General features: G+C 37.0%; 2 protein-coding genes across 6 annotated transcripts in view; both read left to right on the top strand.

Moving 5' to 3' along the window:
• Positions 1 to 11,763, top strand: part of LOC144215400 (serine-rich coiled-coil domain-containing protein 1-like) — an 82,662-nt gene extending 70,899 nt beyond the window's left edge. For 3 of the 5 annotated variants that reach the window (XM_077744293.1, XM_077744292.1, XM_077744291.1), the window contains exon 11: positions 7,426 to 11,763. In XM_077744293.1, coding sequence (XP_077600419.1) covers positions 7,426 to 8,028 — 603 coding nt within the window. In that variant the 3' untranslated portion in view covers positions 8,029 to 11,763. The remainder of the gene's footprint in view (positions 1 to 7,425) is intronic. The other 2 variants (XM_077744294.1, XM_077744296.1) reach the window with 2 other exon arrangements.
• The window catches only part of LOC144215399 (glutamate receptor ionotropic, delta-2), a 230,902-nt gene continuing 217,988 nt past the window's right edge, over positions 8,610 to 21,523 (top strand). The window contains exons 1-2 of the mRNA XM_077744290.1: positions 8,610 to 8,750; positions 21,084 to 21,302. The gene's annotated coding sequence lies outside the window, so the exon portion shown is untranslated. The remainder of the gene's footprint in view (positions 8,751 to 21,083; positions 21,303 to 21,523) is intronic.

Genomic DNA, 21,523 nt, shown 5'->3' with positions numbered 1-21,523 from the left:
AAATTTCCCTCACACTGTAGGATGAATGCTTGGGGTAATCTCTCATAGGCTCTCATTAAACATGTTTTCTGTCTTCATCCATAAAAGAAGAAAACATTGTGTTGCACTATAGTTGAACAGATTTCTCGAGGTCATCATAGACATAGACAATTCTATGCTTTTGATCTAATGCTGTCACTTTCCACTCAAGTACAGTTATAATCATAAATTGGTGCATACTAGGAGAATATATTGTGTAAGATTATTGATCTAGAAAGTGTTTTTAACAGCAATGCTATGACACATTGATGGTTCATTCACACTCATGAGATTCTTTGACTTGAACAATAATATTTGTTAAAGATGCCATCTTCACCTATGACAATCATCTATAATCCTGTGCATGTAATTTGTTTACAATATAGGATTACAGAGCTATCTAGTTATTATATCCATCCCAATGCAAAACAATAAATTGTTTGATTAGTAGATGTTACAATGTATGGTAGGGGTGCACAACTCTGGTCCTCGAGGGCCTCTACCCAGTCTGTTTGCTATATCTCTCTCTACCACACCTGAATCAAATGATCAATTCATCAGCAAGCTATCAAGAAGCTTGGTAATCATCCTGATTATTTTATTCAGGTGTCTTTGTCGAGGGAAACATGAAAACTAAACTGGTTAGGGGCCCTTGGGGACCGGAGTTGAGCACCCCTGAAGTAGAGCGTTGTCCCATCCACTCATGGAATTATTGATGATGACTTTTCTTGTTCTTCTACATGTTTTGAACTCGAAAACACTTGTTTTACTTTGAACATTTGGAGAAACAGAAAGAGAGCAAGAGAGAGAGAGCATGGTGTGTGGGGGAAGATTAGACCCACTTTTGTTTCTTTGCTAGCTATTTAGTGGATGTCTGCTTTTATCTTCCTCCTTTGGTTTACTAATTATCTTTGGTTTTCATCTTCACTAACTCAGCTTTCTCACTTTATCCTCCTCCATCTGACCATCGCCCTACTTGCCCTTCTTTTGTTGTATTATCAAAGCTCTATTTGTTTGTTTCTGGACTTTTTGTCCGTCATATTGTGTGTTTCCTCACCTCCTACTGCTTCACCATCCACTTGTTCATTTTCTTGTCACCATCATCCCACTCGATTTGGGCAATGTCCAGGAAACATTTGCCCAGGCTGGTGGTCTATAATTTTTGCCATCATTGCACTCACGCACCTGTTGGGGTTAAAGCATCCAAGTCAGCACCTCCTTCCTGAGAGCCTTCTTAAAGATTCCCTGTTCTCAGTGTGACTCTGGCTTACATATTTGCCAAACCACCTCTTTTAATTCTGTGTTGGACAATTTGAAGGCTCCCTGACTAAAAACTTTACACTTGCTGACTCAAAATGTTCTATTCAGACAGTCTATAATTTAAAGGATACATTGTGCATTTTTGGCAGTCTGAACTGTTCCCACTGTCTCCCAGATTTTAATTGCTTCCATCACACTGATTTTTGTGCATTTCTGTAATTGGCACATGCCAGACCTCACCTGGCCCCATACAATGCTGGCAGCAGCAAGTCCACCTTTAGCTATGGAGGCCACCAGTTGAAAGGCTCAAGGATTAAACAGATAAGCGAGCAGCTTGTACTTGTTTATGGACATTGAACCTCAACGTCACATTTTTAGTAGATGGCTGATAAACACAATATACCACTCAAAGGGATAGTTTTAGAGAAATAATACTTTTCTATGGGGTACACAACTTTCACTGTTCTTAAAGTTCTCATTTAGAACCCCAAACCTTTACAGCCAATGTGCTAACTACTTTTGGATTGTTTCGTTTGCGTATATCCTGAAGCTTCATGGAAGCCTCTCCTTATTGTGCAGTCTTTCAGCTGTAGCAGTCTGTCCTCCATGCTCCAGTTGTTAGGGTTCGCTCGTCCCTGTTAAACGCTAGCATTCACTCGCAACGTGTTACATAACTTTGAAGAGGAAGAAAAATAAATAAACGACAAAATGAAGGGCGGTAGCAGAGAAGGTGTGAGACGTGTGAAGAACTGAGGCCAAGCGACAAGAATAAAGAAAAACCGAGAGAAATGAAGCCCACAGAGCAAAGCTTCTGTCAGTGACATACCCACTTACAGTTCTTAGAACTCACCCTGGTATAGTTAAATTCTTCTTATAAGATAAACACCCACGGGTATTAACACTCAAAAGTGTGTGCTATCCTTGAGTGAGTTCAAAAGAAACTTTATTCACAATTGACAGTGTTAGCAGTGTAGAACCTTTAGCATTCTATTAAATGGGTTTCCCCGTTTACAATTTTCATTTATTGTAATATATGTATGTTATTCAACTATAAGCCAATTGTGATCACCTACTGACCTAACCTAATTCTGCACTTAAGTCATATTCACTTGCCTTCATTTTTGTCTCTTTATTAACAGTTGGGTCCAATTTTCAATCATCTTTTAATCGGCTGTTTTGTCCATTTTTGATGTTGGTGAACTCATTGATTGTCAATCACTAACCCACACTACCCAGTAAAACCATAATTAAATGAAAAACAATTAAATGAAACAATTAAATTGGAAAATAAATAAATAAATATGTTGGTTAATGGGTCTGCTTTTCTGTCGAGCAACCACTAATGCAAAATACGTCAAATACTGTATGTGGGAAGCATTTTCTTGGCTAAGAGGTTTTCAGCGAGACAGCTTGTTCGAGGAGATGTCGTGGCAGTCTCAATTTTTACTATTTTTTCAATGCACAAACAGATGGATGAAAATGCTTGACACCTGTCGTGTAAGATCCAAATAATAGACCTTTAAATAAAAAAAGGTTTCTCAATATCACCAGCTGACAGTCTGATCAGGCCATTGGGAAAGGGAACAAAGCGAACAAATATAAATGGATTTATGGAAGACACAAAAGAAACACTATCACTGGACAAGGTATTTTGACAACTTGCCCATTTTTCCTGTCTTTTCTCAACAACCATCACACAGGCTCTCTCAACGCATTGGTTTGTGAAAATCTCATTTCTATGATCCGAACTGATCCGGAATTATCTAATTTAGTAACTGATCTATCTCATAAATACACTCAGGGCACAAGAGACAATTTTACAACTGGATACACTTTAATGGGTTTCCTCTTTGATACAAAGTGACAACTCACTTCGAATATAATGAGAGATAGAAGAAGACATAAAAAACTAAACAAAAAAAGAATTAAAAGGGTGGGAATTAAAGGGATGTAAAATCTGGAAGATTGCAGTCCAAAGATCTTTGTAATAGATAAAAAGCAGAAGGGCAATAGGGGGATGTTGCTATAGGCTGTTGTCCTCCCACGGTGGATTTTTTTTACTGAGGTAAACCAACAAGTGCTGTATGTGTTGTTATGGCCTTGAGACAGCCAGTGTGCTTAGATTCTCTGACTTTATTTGATTGTCTAGTGGAAAATGGATCCAGCCCATTGTGGGTGTGAGAGATGGTCTGGATGTCTGCGGGCATTCTTTAGCTATTGCAGGCCGGGGTCTTTGTTATCCTCATCTCTTTATATACCTTATTGTTACAGTGACATTTAGCTACAATATTCTAGTAAGAAAAATCCTTGCCATATTTTCACCTTGAATGCCGTTGACCACCCTATTGATCTTTAGGGGGTGAGAAAGTATTACCCTGCCAGAACAGAACACAACACAATTTGACTTTAACCTGTACTTTGGAACAGATAAGGGCATTAACATGGAAATTGCTACTCTACTTATGAAAAATTCAAGTGAGGAAATCACTTCTAGAACTAAATAATTTTGTGGAAGAATCACTGTATTGGTAGCACTCCTTTTTGTTGATTGTTTTTTTTAATGTTTTCTGTAGCACTCCCCTCATGAGATTATAAAGACACCAGCCCAATAATCAATAAAAGAAATAATGGAAACATGTTCAATTCCACAATTTTCTTCTGTGGCTTTATGCCAAATAGTTATTTTTAACAACATTCAGTTTCTTTCACATCATCAGAACATGTAGGAAAATAAACCAATGGAACATCGCAAACGTCAATACGTACTTTTTGAATTTTTACTGTGTGAAAAGTTGTTTGACAACTTTTATTCATGAAGAAAACTATTGAATGTGACAAAATCACATTATAGAATTTTTAATCTCCACGTTATCTCAGTGAGGACTTCTCAACTTTTTGTGTCCAGTGTGATTATGATTCTGTGCCTCCGTAGGGTATTGAGTCATGGTGTGTGATTGATGATACTACTGTTTTGCTTTCACTGTTCTCCCCCGAAGTGCCGCGTACCACATGCAGGGCTTGTTGTTTGAAAGTCATTAAACTTGAGATAGAAGGATTCTTAGTCTTGAGAACCCTTTCTCCATTTGTACAGTTAAAATTCATTATTTTGATTTAATCAGCCTACTTTTGAACGCACGGTGTCAATATTTGGGAGGTGTGCACCCGAGTCAGCACACGTGAATTTGTACATCAGTTCTACTTTTTTCAACCTTCTGTCACTCTCATCGTGTTTTTTCTGCATCTTTGATCACCTTCTCACCAATCTGTCATTGCCCCTCCTGTCCTTTCAATCCTTTGACTCCATTTGTTTACACCTCTCTTTTCATTGCACTTGACCTTTTGCTTTGTCTCCATCTGTCTCTGCCTATAACACACAAAATATGCACTCCCGCACAGCTATACCACAGCTTTTACTTTGGATATCTGGACTGTATCTAATATATACAACATCTGTTTCTTTCATTTATTCCGTAACTTAGTGTAAAAGTGGAAAATTGTGCAAGATAGGCTGTTTGGCCTTATGCCTTGTTGCAGACGAGAAGAAAAAGACAGCTTTGGCTGGTACATCACATGATGAAGTAGTACTTTTAGTTGCTACAGCCTTTAGTAAAGACGGTGCATACTGTTTGCAGCTAAGGCCAATTAAACTCAAGAAAATGAAAACAAAAATAAAAGCCTGGCTGTCAGATGCATGTTAGGCAAGAATATGCGTTTTGCTGCAATGATTTGTATAATGAAACAGAAAACTCTTGGAACTCTTACAGAATCACTTTGTCAAGATTCGGGCCTAATTAAGCCGTCCCACATAAACTGACAGCACGGCATTGTCCCAATTCCTTAGAGGTTCCAGTGAACCCCCTCATTGCTTTCACTCATCTTAATGAGACAAATCCGTCTGTGTTAAGTTTTGCCATTTGCGTCCCCCAATCAAGACACATTAGCAAGTACCTGACGCTCAATAGTTCATCCAACGCGTACTTGTTTCTCAACTATCTATCAAAGTAGAAATAGAGGAACCCGTTAAAGTACCTGAATGAGGAGGTAGCTGGGTGGCACTACAAGGAACGCGGTACCGTTTGAAGTGTTAGTTTTAACAAACTCCTAGCAAGTTATTAAATCAGGTGAAAACATTTGATGTACTTGATGTAATACATCCAAATCTTCCAGCAAATTAGTCAAAGAACTGGATGGATTGGATGGATGCTACTACCAGGTTTTTAATTTGGTCATCATGCCATGCACTAGCATGCAGTTCTTCTCCATGTACATAAAGTAGATACTATATGGGAGCAGGTCTGAATTAAAAATATTTTTTCATTACCCTTAATTAGCTTTTAAACCTTTTATTATTATTATTATTTTTGTTGGTGTACCATATCTGAACTGGGTACACTAAAAAAGATCAGTCTACCAATATAGCTGGTACTTTTGTCGTGTCTTTTGTTCAGCTTTTTGCTGGTAAGGCTTAAACTCCATTTGGATTTTTAAATGCTTTTGTCAATAGTCAACACAGACCATGCATTGTTGTTTTCTTTTATGCCTCGAGGTAAAACAAATGCAAACAAAACAGCAGCAGAAAAATATAGCGTCAAGTGGAATTGGTTTTACACTATACTGCATGTTTAAGTCATACTTGAATATCACTGTTCTTGGTCAGAAAAAGAAGAAAATTACTAAGAAAAAAGTTAGTCATATTTTTACCCTGTTATGCAAACTGACTGATGGAATTGCCCTTAAAAAGTCTTAAATGTTATGGAATTAATATTTAAACTAGATGGTAGTACCGGGTTTTTAAGTTGATAATTTAAATTTGTGTGCTAGCACTCAAACCTGTCTACCCGTCAAGCTGCCTTTTTTTCAAATTCATCCTGGTCATATCACTCTCAAGGCTATGAATCAATGCTGTTCTTTTCTTTAGAAATTTTGCCTTTTATCTGTTTAGGCCTCTTCAATTTATAAAGTGGAATTGGCACCAATTCCTCACAATGAGAGGTCATAACCAAACCATGCAAATTAATTGGAGACTGCACCAAAATTGGAGCCCTTTTTTACCATTAGATTTTTTAAATAACTATTTATTTTCCATAAAAAGGGTATTTTTATTATATTTTATACATTCCAATGTTCTTTATCAAAATCAGATGATATATTTTATATTCATGAATTGAGTTATGAGCTTGGTTATGGAAAAATTAAACTCATTTGTCAATGTATTTAGTAGTGTGCTGTTTGGTATTCTTTGTAAGATATGGGTTTTTGTAGTCTAATTTGTGAGTGAGGATAGAGGGAGAGTGGCCGTGAGGAGCTTCGTTTCATAAGAGAGATGCGTGCAGTGGAGCATGAAAGGAGAACAGGTGGCTTCTGTTTCTGCCGTCCAGCTTTATTTGCCATCCTTCCCGCTGCGTCCGGGGAGCCAGTTGGATGCCGACGCTTTGCGAGTTCATGCAAAACTTGTGCTTGTTTGTGTTGCCTGTTCTCTGTGTGAGTGTGTGTGGCTGTGTGTGTTCTTTAGTGAGCAGGGTTCCGCTTGGTTTAGAAACAATTAGAACGAGCTGCAGGAGTCTAGAGAGCCCTGGTTCTCCAAATGTCACCCAATTAACAGTTGAGGGCGAACACGCGAGCAGCACACTCCCTCTTACTCTAATTGTTGCGTCTCTCATCGCACGCGGGAGTCACTACGTCTTCCCATCCCATCCAGAATCACATTAACTCCACAGTCAAGAAGACAGGTTGACAAAAAAAAGATGTTCCTTTATGCTGTTTAGAATCAAGACCATGTATGTATAGCATCTGCCATCTTCAGGGTGTTATCAGGGTAACCAGGATAGAAGCTGCTTTAGACAAAATACCTTTCATAGACATTTCTGACATTGGAAAGACTTTTGAAACTCACTATTCAAGGTTATTTTTTGCCAAGTCCTGTGCCAATTGACTGTAAACATGTGCACATTTGTCATAAGTGTCTCAAAACTTTTATGACGGGTGTAAATATGCCGGTCCTAACCTACAAATATTAATTTATTCTGCTTTCTGCCTACTTTTTACAGCCTCACTTCTTTTGTTTTCCTTTCCTTGAACCTGGCAACACTGAGCAAGAAGCCATTAAATTTTTTAAAAGGATGTTTTCTTTATTATTGTTTCTATCAGGCCAACAACCTTCTAGGGCAGTCAGGCCCTGGCAACAACAGCAGCCCACCGTACCTAAAGGATCGAAGGGCAGCACGAGCCGGAGTTGCTCCATCTCTTCTGCCTCTCGCAGGGGACCTCGCTAACATCCCCCGCCACCCGCTGTTCCTCGGTTCCGCCAAGGAGGAGAACCACTGCAACCCGCCCGTCGGCGGCCCAAACACGGCGCCTCATTCTTTCATTCCTCCCGTCCAACCCCGCGGGATGTCATCTTTAGCCAGCAGGCAGCCAGAGAGGGTGTCATCTTCTTCTGAGTCCTTAGGAGGAAGTTTAGCATCTCGCAAAGGGGAGCATCAGCAGATCAGTCATATTCCACGGGCAGTTGGCGCTTCCTCCTCCAGCCTGGCCAGTAGGGGGAGCATCTCTTCGTCAGGGACCACTTCACCCCAGAACCCTTCCTCCACCTCCTCTTCGTCGTCCTCCACTTTGTCGCCCTTCACGGGGCGCCTGGGTCAGCCACCCAGGGGTCCATTGTCCCTAAAAAGCTACTCTCGTAAAAATGTCTTCCTCCAGCACTCGCTGCACACCTCCGACCTTCAGACGCTCACACAGAGAGACACCTGATTGCAAGCACAGACAAGACAGATCCTTCACTCTTTTCACAAAGTCGCAAAAGAAAATGGCGCACAAATTACAGGAATTCTCTACATGACACTCCTGGAATTCTGAAAACAAAAGAAGAAAAAGTCCAAATTTCAGTGATCGCAATCACGCAAGTATTTGATCTTTCATTAATGACATTTTGTTTAACCACACCAGAAAACAAGATGAACTACGAGTGAAATTCTCCTGAAACTAACAAGACAACAATCCTGGATAAAACCTGTCAGACATTTTATCCACTAAATCTCTCTTTTACACACAGAAACAGAAACACAAATCCACAAAAAACACTTGTCAGCGCTCCCACGTGGTGCCATGCCGACAGTTGAGATATGCTTACACCCACACAAATACACAATAAAAGTACACATGCATACAGCTATCCTCATAGACGACTAACAGGAAACAAAATGAACCTCAACCTAAACTGATGTTATGTAGATTTTTTGGTGAACTTATTTGCTGATGGACTCTTTGCAGGAATACACACTGTGTCTCACATTGCCAAAATATATGCATCTCCTCCTTCATGAATGTGATACCTTCATCTAACCATGCATCTTCCATTTTCCTCCTTTCTTTACATTCCCATACATACAGTTAAAGGTTATGTCAGCAAAAAAGAAGAATGGGATAAAGAAGACGGTACAGGGACCCAAAATCACCAAATGACAAAACTAAAGGTAATCTGTCGTTTTTAAAATATTCTCTGTAATCATGACTTTAATGTGAGTTATTTTTCAGATTTGCAGACAATATAAATTACTGCCACTACCACCACTATAAGAACAGAACCTTATTGTGAACTAAAGGTCGCCCAAAGCGATTAAAGGATATTTTTCAGTTAGTAAAGCGCCCAAAGGAATTCACTGAAATTCTTTCCAATAAATCGAAGACTCACCAGCAGACATGATAAATTTTACTGTTTTGATATATAAAAAATTATAATGTAGAGTTCATGTCAAGCATACAGAACCTAAGTTGGAATCCTTGTCTGGTGTTTGCATGTCCATCTTCGCTTTCCACATACGACCCAAAAACGTGCATGTTAGAAGACTACATTTTTTTGTAGGTGTGACAGTAACATTGAATGCTTGATTTGCCTTTCTATTTCCTGTATTTTGTTGCGACTATTCCTTAAACCTGAATGTGAAATAATGGAAAAATGGACAGATGGCACCCCCATCACTGCTTTTATAATAGACGTAGTTATTCAGAGTTCATGTCACTGATAATGCAGGGAATTAAAAAAAATAGAAAAGGGAGTGGGAGAGATGAAGTGAGAGAAACAAATAAGCTGTTGCACACTTTTGTTGCTTAATTTTAACTCTATAACAAATTCTGTACAACCAAGGGAAGCTATTTTTTTCCTTAACCCCACTAAAAAGCTGCATTTTCTACTTTCCAAGCTGTTTTTGGCCAGTCATTCATTCCAGAATGTCATAACATTCTCTCTCAGTTTTCAAACTAACAAATTTCGATATAACATATCATTTGTGTTTTGTTTTATACCTCAATCTAAAGAATTGACTTTTACTATGTCAACAAAGAAGTGCAGAAAATTATTATATTTATTATTTTAAAAATGGCACATCAAAAACGGGGTAGTCAATTAAATATTTTCCAATGCAGCACTATGTCCTTCTAGTTTGCACATCTTCCTCAGAGTTCTTTTTCAATTTTAAAAAAAATGCATTTATTTAATTTTTATTTATTTTTAAGTTCTAAGGTCTCAAATCCAGTCTCCACAAATCCTGTGTTGAGTGTGCGTATTTTTTTTCGATTTATGCAGTTTTCCCCTATATTCAAAAACATGCATGTCAGGTTCATTGAACACTCCAAATTGTCCATTGATGTGAATGTGTATAATTGTTATAATAGTTGTTTGTCACCATATGCCCTCTAACTGGCTAGTTGCAAGTTTATGGTATATTCTGTTTCTTGACCAAAGTTGGTATCGGGGGTGCAAAGATACAAATAACTTGAGAATCTTTGAAAATGTATTTCATTCATAAGTATACTAAATCCTTATGGCGTTATCGAAGGTTAATGATTAAATTTAATGAATCTGAATGATTTTCTACAGAACAAGTGCTTTCAAATTAGAACAACTCAGGTTGGCCAACGTTAGGTTGGACGCAGTGATTGCACTGTCATATCTAACCATACTCATGCAAGTTGTGCGTTTCCAAAATGACGAAAGTTGATCAGGTTTATGAAAGCAGCAGTTATTTTGATTTTATCTTAAAATCTCATTAGTCTGAATCATTTTTTTTCATTAAGTAAAAGGTTACACAAGACTTTATTATTGCCAGCTGTTTTTGCTCGGTATTGTATATTTTGCTCCCGGGTGGCAGAAATCCTTCCCCCCTGATTGCTCTCAATCTGCTTGTTTCAGCCCTGCTACTCACTCTCAAAGCTACCTACAAAACATATACCATTGCCTTATTTATGTTTAACTCGAACAATCACACAAATGACAATAGTTATGACGATGTTGCAATTGTGAATTGAATCAAAAGTAGTTATTAATATATATTTTACCTTTTGAAATGTCGCTAATGGCAAGATTATTTTACCTCTTGAAATGTCGCTAATTGTGACATTTTACCCTTATTTTTGCTCCATAAGTTTATTTTTACCTGCTTTTTTTGGGGCTTTGAATCACGTTTTGGATTGTAAATGGCTGTACATGTATAAATATGATCCTTATTAGATGTGAGAAAGATCCGTCCACAGAAAGTTAGTGTATATGTCATTCAAAAATGGATAATCATAAATAATTATTGCAGTAATAACTTGTATGTACATGCTCTTCTGAAGGCCATTTTCTTGCACTTTAGTTCGGTGCAAGCTTAAAGCACTAAATTTATTCTGAAACATTAGGAAATGTGTGTTTTGTAGATTATTCCTCTTGCAAAAAATGCGTCCATAGTTCAGTGGGATAAGCACCAGCAACCCCACGACCCTTATTAAGATAAGCGGCATGAAGGTAAATGAATAAATGAATACATTAATATTGTCCATTGAATAAATGCCCTATTTAAGGGTTTGTAGTGCATAGTCCAAAAATATGTATTACAAATCAAGCATTGTTCAAAAGGGGAATACAAAACATGCTTTAAAACATCACAATCTAAAATGCCAAACTCGTCACAAGACCGATCGTATAATGAGTGGAAAAGATTTACTGTGAGCTGCAAAGCCATCCCTCAGTGACATTCTCAATTAAATGTTTATGATGCAGACGACAGAAAATTAAACATGCCTTTTACTCATATGTTTTTTTTAGCTTTTTAACTTCAAAGCATGGTTTAAACATCCATTTCCTCTTTTTTTTTGTTTATCTACTGATGCTGCTTCATTCCAGTTGTGGTTAAATTATGGGTATTTTATTTATAATGTAAATCTTTCACAAAATGTGACAAACATGTCTGTCATTTTCGCTGCTTATATAATTGGGCGGATTGAGATATGTTGTATTTTGAGGCTTGTTTTGGTCACATCAATATTTTATGGCAGAATTTTTGCTCCACTGTCTCTGCTCTTATTAATATTTAATGCTATCAAATCAATGAAAACACTTGAACTGATTTGACTGCACTTGCAATCTGTTTTTTTTTGTCATTTTTACATAATGTTAGTTGTTCTGAATGACTGGTATAACAATAAAGGGTGATTTACCTGAAGAACAACCTTGAATTGTTGGTCTAGACTCTAGACCAATGGATGTCAAGATTAGTTTTGCTGAATGTGTTACGCTTCAATATTTTGGTCCCGATTGCAATAGCTTTTTTTGGGCCAAAATGTACATGGTCTTCCTAATATTTACTTTCGCAGAGAGTTCCCAATCCATGTTCTGCCTGTTAAGGTAAAACACAAACAAAAACAGGCTGAAAAAAATGGCTGCATGGGATTTCACTCACTGCAAACATTTATGAAGGTAGACACATCTTTAAATTATGTGCATACCATGCAAGCATGCAAGTGCTCGGACCTCATCACTCAACCAGTTAATTCAACACAGGCTTCGAAGAGTGCTTTCATACAATTTAAATGGTCTTACAACAGCTTTAATTTTCCCTGAAACTTTTAGAGACTATAGTTTGTGCGCTGCAAAAGAGGCCATTCAAAATTAATGTTGTGCTTCAAATTTTAAAATGTTTTAGTTAATTTCAATACAGATGAAAACATGGCATAGAACAGCTCATCACACAAAAAAGGCAGAGGAGGACCAAAATCAGGTCATCACAAGTGCTAAAAAAATACCATTGCACAATAATAGGCCCCCCAAAAAGACAATATAATATACTTATGAAAAAGAAGCCTGTTTAGTAATATATATCTATAAATTACGAAACTGTACCCACAAATTACTGAACTGTACCCACAGATTATTTATCTGGATCCCTGCATTATTAAACTGTAACCACAGTTTAGTTATCTTTACACACATATTACTAAACTACCAACACTTTACTAAACTGTACCCACAGTTTAGTTAGTATAGTAGTAGTATTAGTTTAGCTAAACTGTGGAGGAAACTGTTTTATAACTGATCCACTAAGTTAAGTCTATAAATAGAAATACTAATACATTGGTAAAATAGCAATGGGCATAGCATTTATTTATGTCAATATTGTAGGTGTTATGAAAAAAAGGAATTTTGTATAACTTATCAGTCAAAAACAAACTGGTCCGTACAACCAAAGATTTAATTGTTGTGAATTGAAATGCAGGTCTTTGTTTTCAATATCCAGGTCAAGTGGATAGCTTGCACATTGTTTAAATTTCCCCTCAAAATCACTACAGGCTCAAAAACTCCAGAGTTTATAAATAATGCAAATATTTATATTATCATAGAAGTGAAAAGATCATATCTCTGGTTATAATGTAGGCCAATACCAAAATGTTTTGTAGGATTTTGGTATGGCAAATGAATTCCTAAGAAAACTTTTATTTAATTATTGCACTAATATGTACATTTAAATAACTGACTAACTCACTTTCTTACTTCCTATAGAAAAACATTATTTGAGCCATGTAATAAACTTCAGGAATCAGGACTGAATTACAGTATGTTCACATCTGATGAGACTATTTGGCAAAAAGATAAAAAAGAAATATACATCGGATGTCTACTTAATGTATGCCCATCTTCGTATGACTACACAGCCTAAGTTGCCATCACATATGGTATATATATTTTTTTTATTGATTGCGAGGGCAATGACACTTTCCTCGTGCTCGCTTGAGGAAAGCTGCCAGATTTCTTGGTCCGAATAGCGCCTCAGGCTGTCGTCTCATGTGCAATGACAAGTGAAACTCCCCGATGGCGGTCAGTGTGTGTCTGTGCGCAAGTGTGTGCATAATAGCTTTCATTTATTTGCTTCTCCATTCCACTTGACTTCACATGCTGGCTGCAATCCTAACCAGTTGTGTCAGTGCAACACCTGACAAGAGTGAGTGTGCGTGCATGTGTGTACTGTCACCAAGGCATTTTTCCAAATCACTGGATGTTTTGGCTCCATTAACTTCTGTCCTCCTCCATCAATGTGTCATTATTCCCTTTCAGACATATTTCCTTTTTGTTTTCAATTATTCAATTATAAACATGCATCTATAAATGGTGTTGGAATCAGCACATCAACAACTTTATGCAGAATGACTTGAATGCATGCAGTTTTGCTTTCTTGAGCAATCAATGCACCTTGATTGGCCCCCTACTACACTTATTATGTCTGTTTGTGAAAATATTTTTCGCTCATAGATTTCATGTACAGATTACAGATGCATTATCCTTCAATTCACTTAAAATTACAGCTAACTTTTGTCTGTCGGCCTATTCCTCTGTGTACAAGTAGAACTATATTTCCACTCATATCATGTTGATTTGCTGTCTTTTCCCATTCACATTAAAAGTACACAAAACATTGACTATTACCATTAATACTTTATTAAAAATAAACAGTACATTTTCAACATCAACTATACATTTCCAAAAGTTAACCAGAGAAAGTTTGGGAATTTTTCTAAATTATCTTGCTGAAAGTAATATTTCTAATGATCGGAAACTCCCCAAACCTTGAGATAGTGAGTGTATTGTGATGCTTCTTCCATCATCTATCCCAGGTCAGATAAGTTTTTGATATTTGCGTGCAGTGCCATTTTTCTTCCTTCTATCATCCTCTTTTTCTTTGTGTGTCCATAATGTGTGGGTGCCCTTCTCCCTGCTGTCATTCCCTTCACATGAACACATAACACATTTTGGCTGGCATTTTTAGCCCAGGCAATTCTCAGTGTTTGAAGCGGAGGCGCTTGGCGACATCACACACACATAAACACACATAAACACACACAACACACACACACACAACACACACACATACACACAACACACACACACAGGCGCCTCCATCCTGCGCGTGCACACAGACAAACACACAATGCTCCAATTGCCCACTCAGTGTCTCTATACTCAATCATCACCAAGAGGGAAAACATGCAATAAATGTATGCCGGTACTGGAAGCAGATTGTTCAGAATCTTCATTGACAAAGAACTGCACCATTCAGCCCACTCACTCATTGCACTTGTCCTCCAAAACATGATAATAGCCCTTTTCCGTGCTGGCCAAAGGAAATTGGCACAGTTTATTGCAGTCGCCATTCTCTCTCCCTGCCTATTTATTTATTCAGCTCATCCCATCAGTTCTCTACGCGTTAATCCCGCAATTGGCACAGTCCGGAGCTGTCAATGTGCAGTCCAGCTGAGATTTGACTTACTTTGCAACTACTTCTAATTTGTAAACAAGATGTTGTCATACTGACATAGTGTGGGATTGACACATGTACTGTGATGCTACAAAACAATAATTAAAACTAATTAATTTAAAATTTGGGACCTGGATTTATCCCATTTTCCACATTGAAAATTGCAATGATTGTGGCTTTTAGTGACGCTTTCACATTCAGCCAACAGCAAAATAAAATCAAATAAAAACGTCAGCTGACTGTAAATTCATTTTAACAATTCTGGGATGACTATCTTGCTATTTGCCAATGACACATTGCATCCACATTGAGCATTCTAAGAGCCAAATGGGCTAAGTGTACCCTGCAGTGTCAGCCTCTAGGCTGTCACTTGCCACTGCAGCAGTAAGCCACTCAAAATGTGCAATATGATTTTTTTCACCTCTTAGATTGGAATGTAGTGTACAAAACAAAATGTGGTTAAGCCTTGGTCAGAACAAGTGGTGGGTCAGAAGCATTAAAGGGTTGCACCACCAAGAAAACAGTTAAACTTAGAACCAGTGAAGTTGGCACTGTGCCTCTCATGACTCATGCACACAGGAGAATATGCTCCATAGTCACATATTTGCAGTTTGCAAATATTAGGGGGACATTTTATGAAAAAATGCTTTCTTGACAGCCCATAAAATGAAAATAGGACAGAATGCAGGTATTAAAACCTTATGAGGATTTAGTGATGCAGAAAATGATTTATTAAATGGTTAGTATGCACTTTCTACATAATTATATGGACAGGAACCTTTAGGTAAATATACCCAGAGATCCCCCAAATATATATATATATATATATATATATATATATATATATATATATATATATATATATATATATATATATATATATATATATATTTTTTTTTTTTTTTTTTTTTTTTTTTTCTTGAGATAGATAATGACTTAATTGTTGTAGGAAAAAAATACCTCCTATATGTAGAATTGTCATGAAACATTTACTACAAAGTCCACATTAAAACTTTTAATCAGGCTTTAAACTGCTCAAATCCACAACCAGAAAGCTAGACTATGTTTGGGCAAACCGGTCCTTAAGGGCAGTACATGTTTTTGTTCCAACCAATCCAGGAAAGACAGTTTAACCAATCATGTTTCTGCTAAAACAACAAGTCAACAAGTCACCTGACTGCAATCAACTGATTAGGTCAGCCACCACATTGATGCAAACATTTTGTTTGGTTGGGAAGAAATCCTCATGGCACTGCTGCACTTTGTGGAATAGTTTGAAAATCCCTGGTGGAGATGCATGCTTTAAAAGATCTGTGTAGGAATCTACTCAGCAGTGAAGGTAAGTTCATTTGCTGCATGATTATTGACTGGCCTGTTGAGACAGAGAGGGGGGTGGGGGGAAATGCTCATATGTGCTCAGTGCACAGGCCCATGAAACCGGTCAAAGATAGATGGCAGTTGCCTGCCATACAACACTGCTACTTCAAAGTCAGCATGTATTTTAGATGTGATCATCAGAAAGAAATGGACCGTTATCGGATCATTTTTCAGTCAGTGTTCATTCTGATCTCATTCATTACATGAGGGAACAATTGTGGTAGAATTTTGCTCATTGAACATCAGACTGGTAGCAATTTAATCAGGAAAATGTTGGCTTGTATGAAGTGTCATGAATAGTATTGTCCTGAAATTGCTGAATCCAAATTAATTAACAGTTACAAAATTAACAAATTTGATCTTTGACATAGTAAGATAACAGGGATGTAGTAGTATAGTAAGGTCAATTGCTCTATAATTGATAATTAACCTCTGCAAAAGGCTGAATTATTAAAAAAAATCAATAAATTCTGAGCACTATAGTTATGTGGATCATTACAGTACATCCTTAAGGATTTTAGGGTGTCATCATATCAGTAAAGTCCATTACCTTTTATTGTTTTTCTTCTATAATTATAACTAAACCTGCTCACATGTTAATTGTGATTACATATTTAGTGTATAACTTTGCTACCAGTTTATTTTAAACAAAGTTTTAAAGTTATTAGCAATAATTCCTTCCACACTATTTTCTCTATACTATTCCCACTTTAACCAATTGAAATTTCAATAACAAGCCTCCTGCTGTTTTCTGTGTTTCTAGCATTTGGTTTCAACTTATAATAGATGTAGTTTAAATTATTTCATAATAAATACATTCAAAAAGTCAATAATCAGTTCAGTGTTCTTGGTGCTTGTGGTAGGGCATTTCTAAACCACTTATTCTTGCCCCCTAAACCTATTCTTGCAGCTGAGGTGGACACTAATCCCAGTCAAACTAGTCGCAAGCCAAATGCAGGGCACATTCATTCACATTCACATACAACAGGTCTTCAATTAACATAAATGTTTTTTGTAGTATGCCAGCAAGCCCGAATATACACAGCAAATTGGGAAGAAGGTAAATTCCACAGGGAAAGACTGGAGCCACTGTGAGAGGAATGTGCTAATCAGTCGTCCACCCTGCTGCCATTTCGAATAACCACTCAGAGTAAATTTATGTATGTTTATCAGAAGTGCTTGTTTATAAAATCCCAATACTTCTTCCCACTGTGGTCTAAGATTCTCTTTGCCACCTCCCCCTTCCAACCTTTAAAAAAGAAAAAAAATTCAATCACATAGTTTATTGGCTTACTAAAATGTTGCCCCTTTTCTCCAAGTGTAGCCTCCTGCCTCCTGCAGTTTTTACTTACATCAAGACTTTTTACATGCAATACACACGCTCACACTAATGATGCATGCTAACTACCTCGGAGACCTTGGAAACTTATGTCTGATGTTTTAAATGAGTTCCTTGCGCCATATTGAAGACTATCATACGTCATGCGTAGGTGGCGATTAGTAGGCCCTACATGTGGTTGCTTCACAATGTTGTGGGCTTCCATCTTCAATTTTTTAAGGAGGTAGAACATGACACATTGCTTCCTCGAGGTTCAGTCTGCTTGCCGTTAAAAAAAAAAAAAAGTCATCCATTTTCTGTTTTGGAATCTCTTTGCCCTCTATGAACAAAGCGAGTACCAAGTAAATATGTTTTTTCATCAGAAAGTAATGATTGCACCCCATGTATTGTGCCTTGCAACAGGTGGCAGCTTCTGTTGTGAAGTTTCCCTGGGAAAATCTCCAATAACATTTGGGATTCTGTCTGATGTGCCTGTTTACATCACAAAACTCCTCTAACCATAGTACTTGGCAAGACAAACTTTGATTTGCTGTTTCCGCAAATCAATACTAAAGGATTAGTTAGTGTTTCTTGTCACAATTGATTAAAATACATGTTTAATTAAAATCTAGTGTTTTATCAGTGGATATTATTCTCAAATTTTAATATTTATAGCTATTTTTCAGTTTTGTTGTGTAATAACTTTTAAAAAAAAAAGTCAAACATCTTCAGGATGCAATTGATCTTTTTTTCTGTGCACTGAACACAAAACACACAAAAAACTGTCTTCGTTATGTGCCGAGCTTGCGTGACTCATGAGTCGGGGGAAATAACTGATTAAAAAAAAGACAAGATGACAAGATGATCTTGTTCATGGATCACTTCCATCCTTCTGTGTGGTAACAAAGGGCATTGAGTATATGTGACTCAGTGTTTTATTTACAGTTCTTTACGAACAAACACAACTAAAGTTGCTGTCGGTAAGTATGCAAATAGTCTTGCTGTTTTAGCATGCGAATATAAATATTTGATGCTCTATTTTATTACACCTCTGTGCTGAAGGGGATTTCATGTACAAGATATGTATAGCATAACCCTTTTGTAAAAGATTCAAGTATGCTTTTTACATTTTGTTTTAAAATGTTTTTTTTTTATTTGCAGTCACTGTACATGGCTTTTGTTCCATACAGTTTTTTTGTTCCGTAACAAAAACCTAAATCCACAGTGATCCTTAGTGGAATAGTTTGGACTAAAGTAATGCAGGTCTGGAATTGCAGTGGCTATGAAAGTTGATTGGCTGAAATTTGATGTTGTTTGTCTTATGGTAATTTAGAGGAGAGAGAAAAGGATGCTGGTTAAAGCCGCTTCATTAGTCACAATTACAAGCCAAAGGAGCAAGGTAGTTGTGCTGGCCAGCATATTGGCGTGGTTTCAATCATCAATTACAGACCGAGACACACAAACAATTTTATTGGCCAATATGGCCCATTTGGATTTACACATACACCAAACTAGTAGTGCACAAATGTGTGTTTTGACCAAGACAAACAACACTGACTTCCTTTTCATGCACTAGTCAAGTACATTGAACCATAATTGTGTTGTATGTATTCTGTATAATGGCTTATGGGCTCACCTGTTATGCTATTTTCTGACCTCTAAATGGCCAAGCAATATATGATGAGTGGATGGCGGCTAGAAGAGAGGTGCACAAATGAATTTTAAGTGAGACAACTGTTGTGTAACCCTATGTGGAGGCATCTACTATGAATTCAAAATATTTGCAGTTTCAGACTGCAAATGGATAAAATGACTTTATGTGAACTATACATAAACTAAAGTTTTTTTTGTAAATACGTTAATTTTTCCCAAATATATCCACATATTTCTTATAGTAACCCCAGCTTCAATCACTATTTAATAAAGCTTCCTTCTTCAAACTAGCTGCAGGGCCCAGAACTATACTGTAGCTGTCTTTTTCCTCTGCATTTAATCAATAACCTGAGACATTTTTTAACCATTTTTGTCCCATGAGAATATAAGTGGGATTTAATAACCAACATGTGGTTTTGTTTAGTAAGAGGAATGAATTTATACCAAATTGAATTTAGTAGTCTCATATAAAATAATGATTTGTTTTAAAATATATATTTGAATCCACAAGACAGAATAGATTTTGCACCAACTGTGATTACATTAGAAGAAAGCAATGATATCGCTTGATATATTTTGAAAATGTGAACGAAAAATCGATATCTAATTAGTGTGCTGCTTCACTTCACTAGATTTTCTAGCCCAACATCTTTGTATGAGAAGACCCCTGTGTTTTTATTTTTAATGTACTTACTCTCACGTGGCTTCATTACTTTTTAAGGGCAAATGACGCTTGAAGAATCCTAATCGTTTTATAAGGGGTGTAGCCATTTTACTGCTGTACTTTTTAACTGCACATTCACAGCGAGGTTAAAGTCATTTCAGTGGATGCCTTCCGATTAAATGGTTGTTCAGTTTTTTGGTGTCTTGAGTCATTAAACGTGAGCGCTTGAGCCTGTTGTGTCAAATTTTTTATTAGACTTTTATGCAAAAATCTCCTAGGAATAGTTGCTTCTTTTACATTTATGAAATTTGATACAGTACGTAGCCACTATTCTAATTTTCTCTATTCCATATGACCATTTTTTTAAAGCATCAATTTAGAACATTTTCAGGAAATGACAAAACTTTGAATCCAACGAAAACAGTTTAATTGCCTACTTCAGACTTCTGTACCATCATTATAATAATTTGGATGTCTGACTATCCACAAATGACAAAACACTGAAATCACGGCATATTTGTATTCTAACAGGTTCTTTCCATGTTTCATTGTGATAAAATTTTGCATTTCTTTTCTGTTGAGCTGACCATGCCAATTAAATATTTGACTGGAATTATTACTCAAACATTTGTCTACATGCTTCTTTTGGAACATCAACTTCCCCCCACAAAATTTTATACACATTTGCCCTGATGTGTGTGTGTGTGTGAATAGTTGTATTGTATGAACTTTAAGACTGTACAATGGGACAGAAAAGGCTACACCTGGTACAATGGCAGTAGTCAGCAAGGATACTCCATTGAGAGCTTATCACAGCGCCTAATGAGGACAAACACTAAGAACTAGGCAGAGAGGTGCTATGCCGTAGTGTTTTATTTAAGCACCACATGCTTGGACAGCTCCAGAGCATACAAATCTATGTGACTTTCAGCACCACCATTTGGGACAGCGCCATTGCTGTAGAGTGGTCCCTCATTGTAATGTGTTTCACCTTTTGTCTTGCAGATTTTTGGGGGAGACATTTTGCAAGTTTGTTTTTGTGTTTTGAGCATTAAGAGTAAGACGAGTGTGTGAGAGTAAGACAAAAGTTTAGTCATCAGTAAAGAGCAGTGATATGCCATACCAGCATCTAGTCTGCCAGAAATTGTGAAAAAAGAAGCTAGTGGTACTGTGCATACAACTACATGGAAGTAAAATAATCACTGTTTTTTTTTTTTTTTTGTTTTCCCAGGTTTAAAATGTGGATGATGGCACACAATTATAACTCACTTTCCACCTGGGCTGCAACAATTATCCACTGGCCTTAAGTTTGGTCACCAGCCAAGTGTAAACATACAGGGACGAAGAAGTTATTGCTGACCTTGCAAAATTAAAAGAAGAAATTATTGTGCCTTTGAAGGCTTCTTCCCTCCTCAACTTGGACACGTCCAGAATCCTGAAGGAGCAAACGGTAGGCTTTCAAATTGTTTATTGTTTTGAGCTTTGAAATTGTTAAAAGAAGTTTGTTAGTGTGGTGAAGGTGTTGATTATGATGATAAAGTATTTATACAAAATATGATGCTGCAGTTTTACCATAGACTCGGTCACCTATTGTTTTTATTTATTTATTTATTTTAAATAATGTTGGTCATTCATTTTCAACAATGCAAATCCTTCAGAGTACTGGAGCCT

Source organism: Stigmatopora nigra, chromosome 22 (genome assembly GCF_051989575.1).
Source record: "Stigmatopora nigra isolate UIUO_SnigA chromosome 22, RoL_Snig_1.1, whole genome shotgun sequence".
NCBI classification, from domain to species: Eukaryota; Metazoa; Chordata; class Actinopteri; order Syngnathiformes; family Syngnathidae; genus Stigmatopora; species Stigmatopora nigra.
Note: the sequence above shows the minus strand (reverse complement) of the source record. Positions and strands in the feature narration are given on the sequence as shown.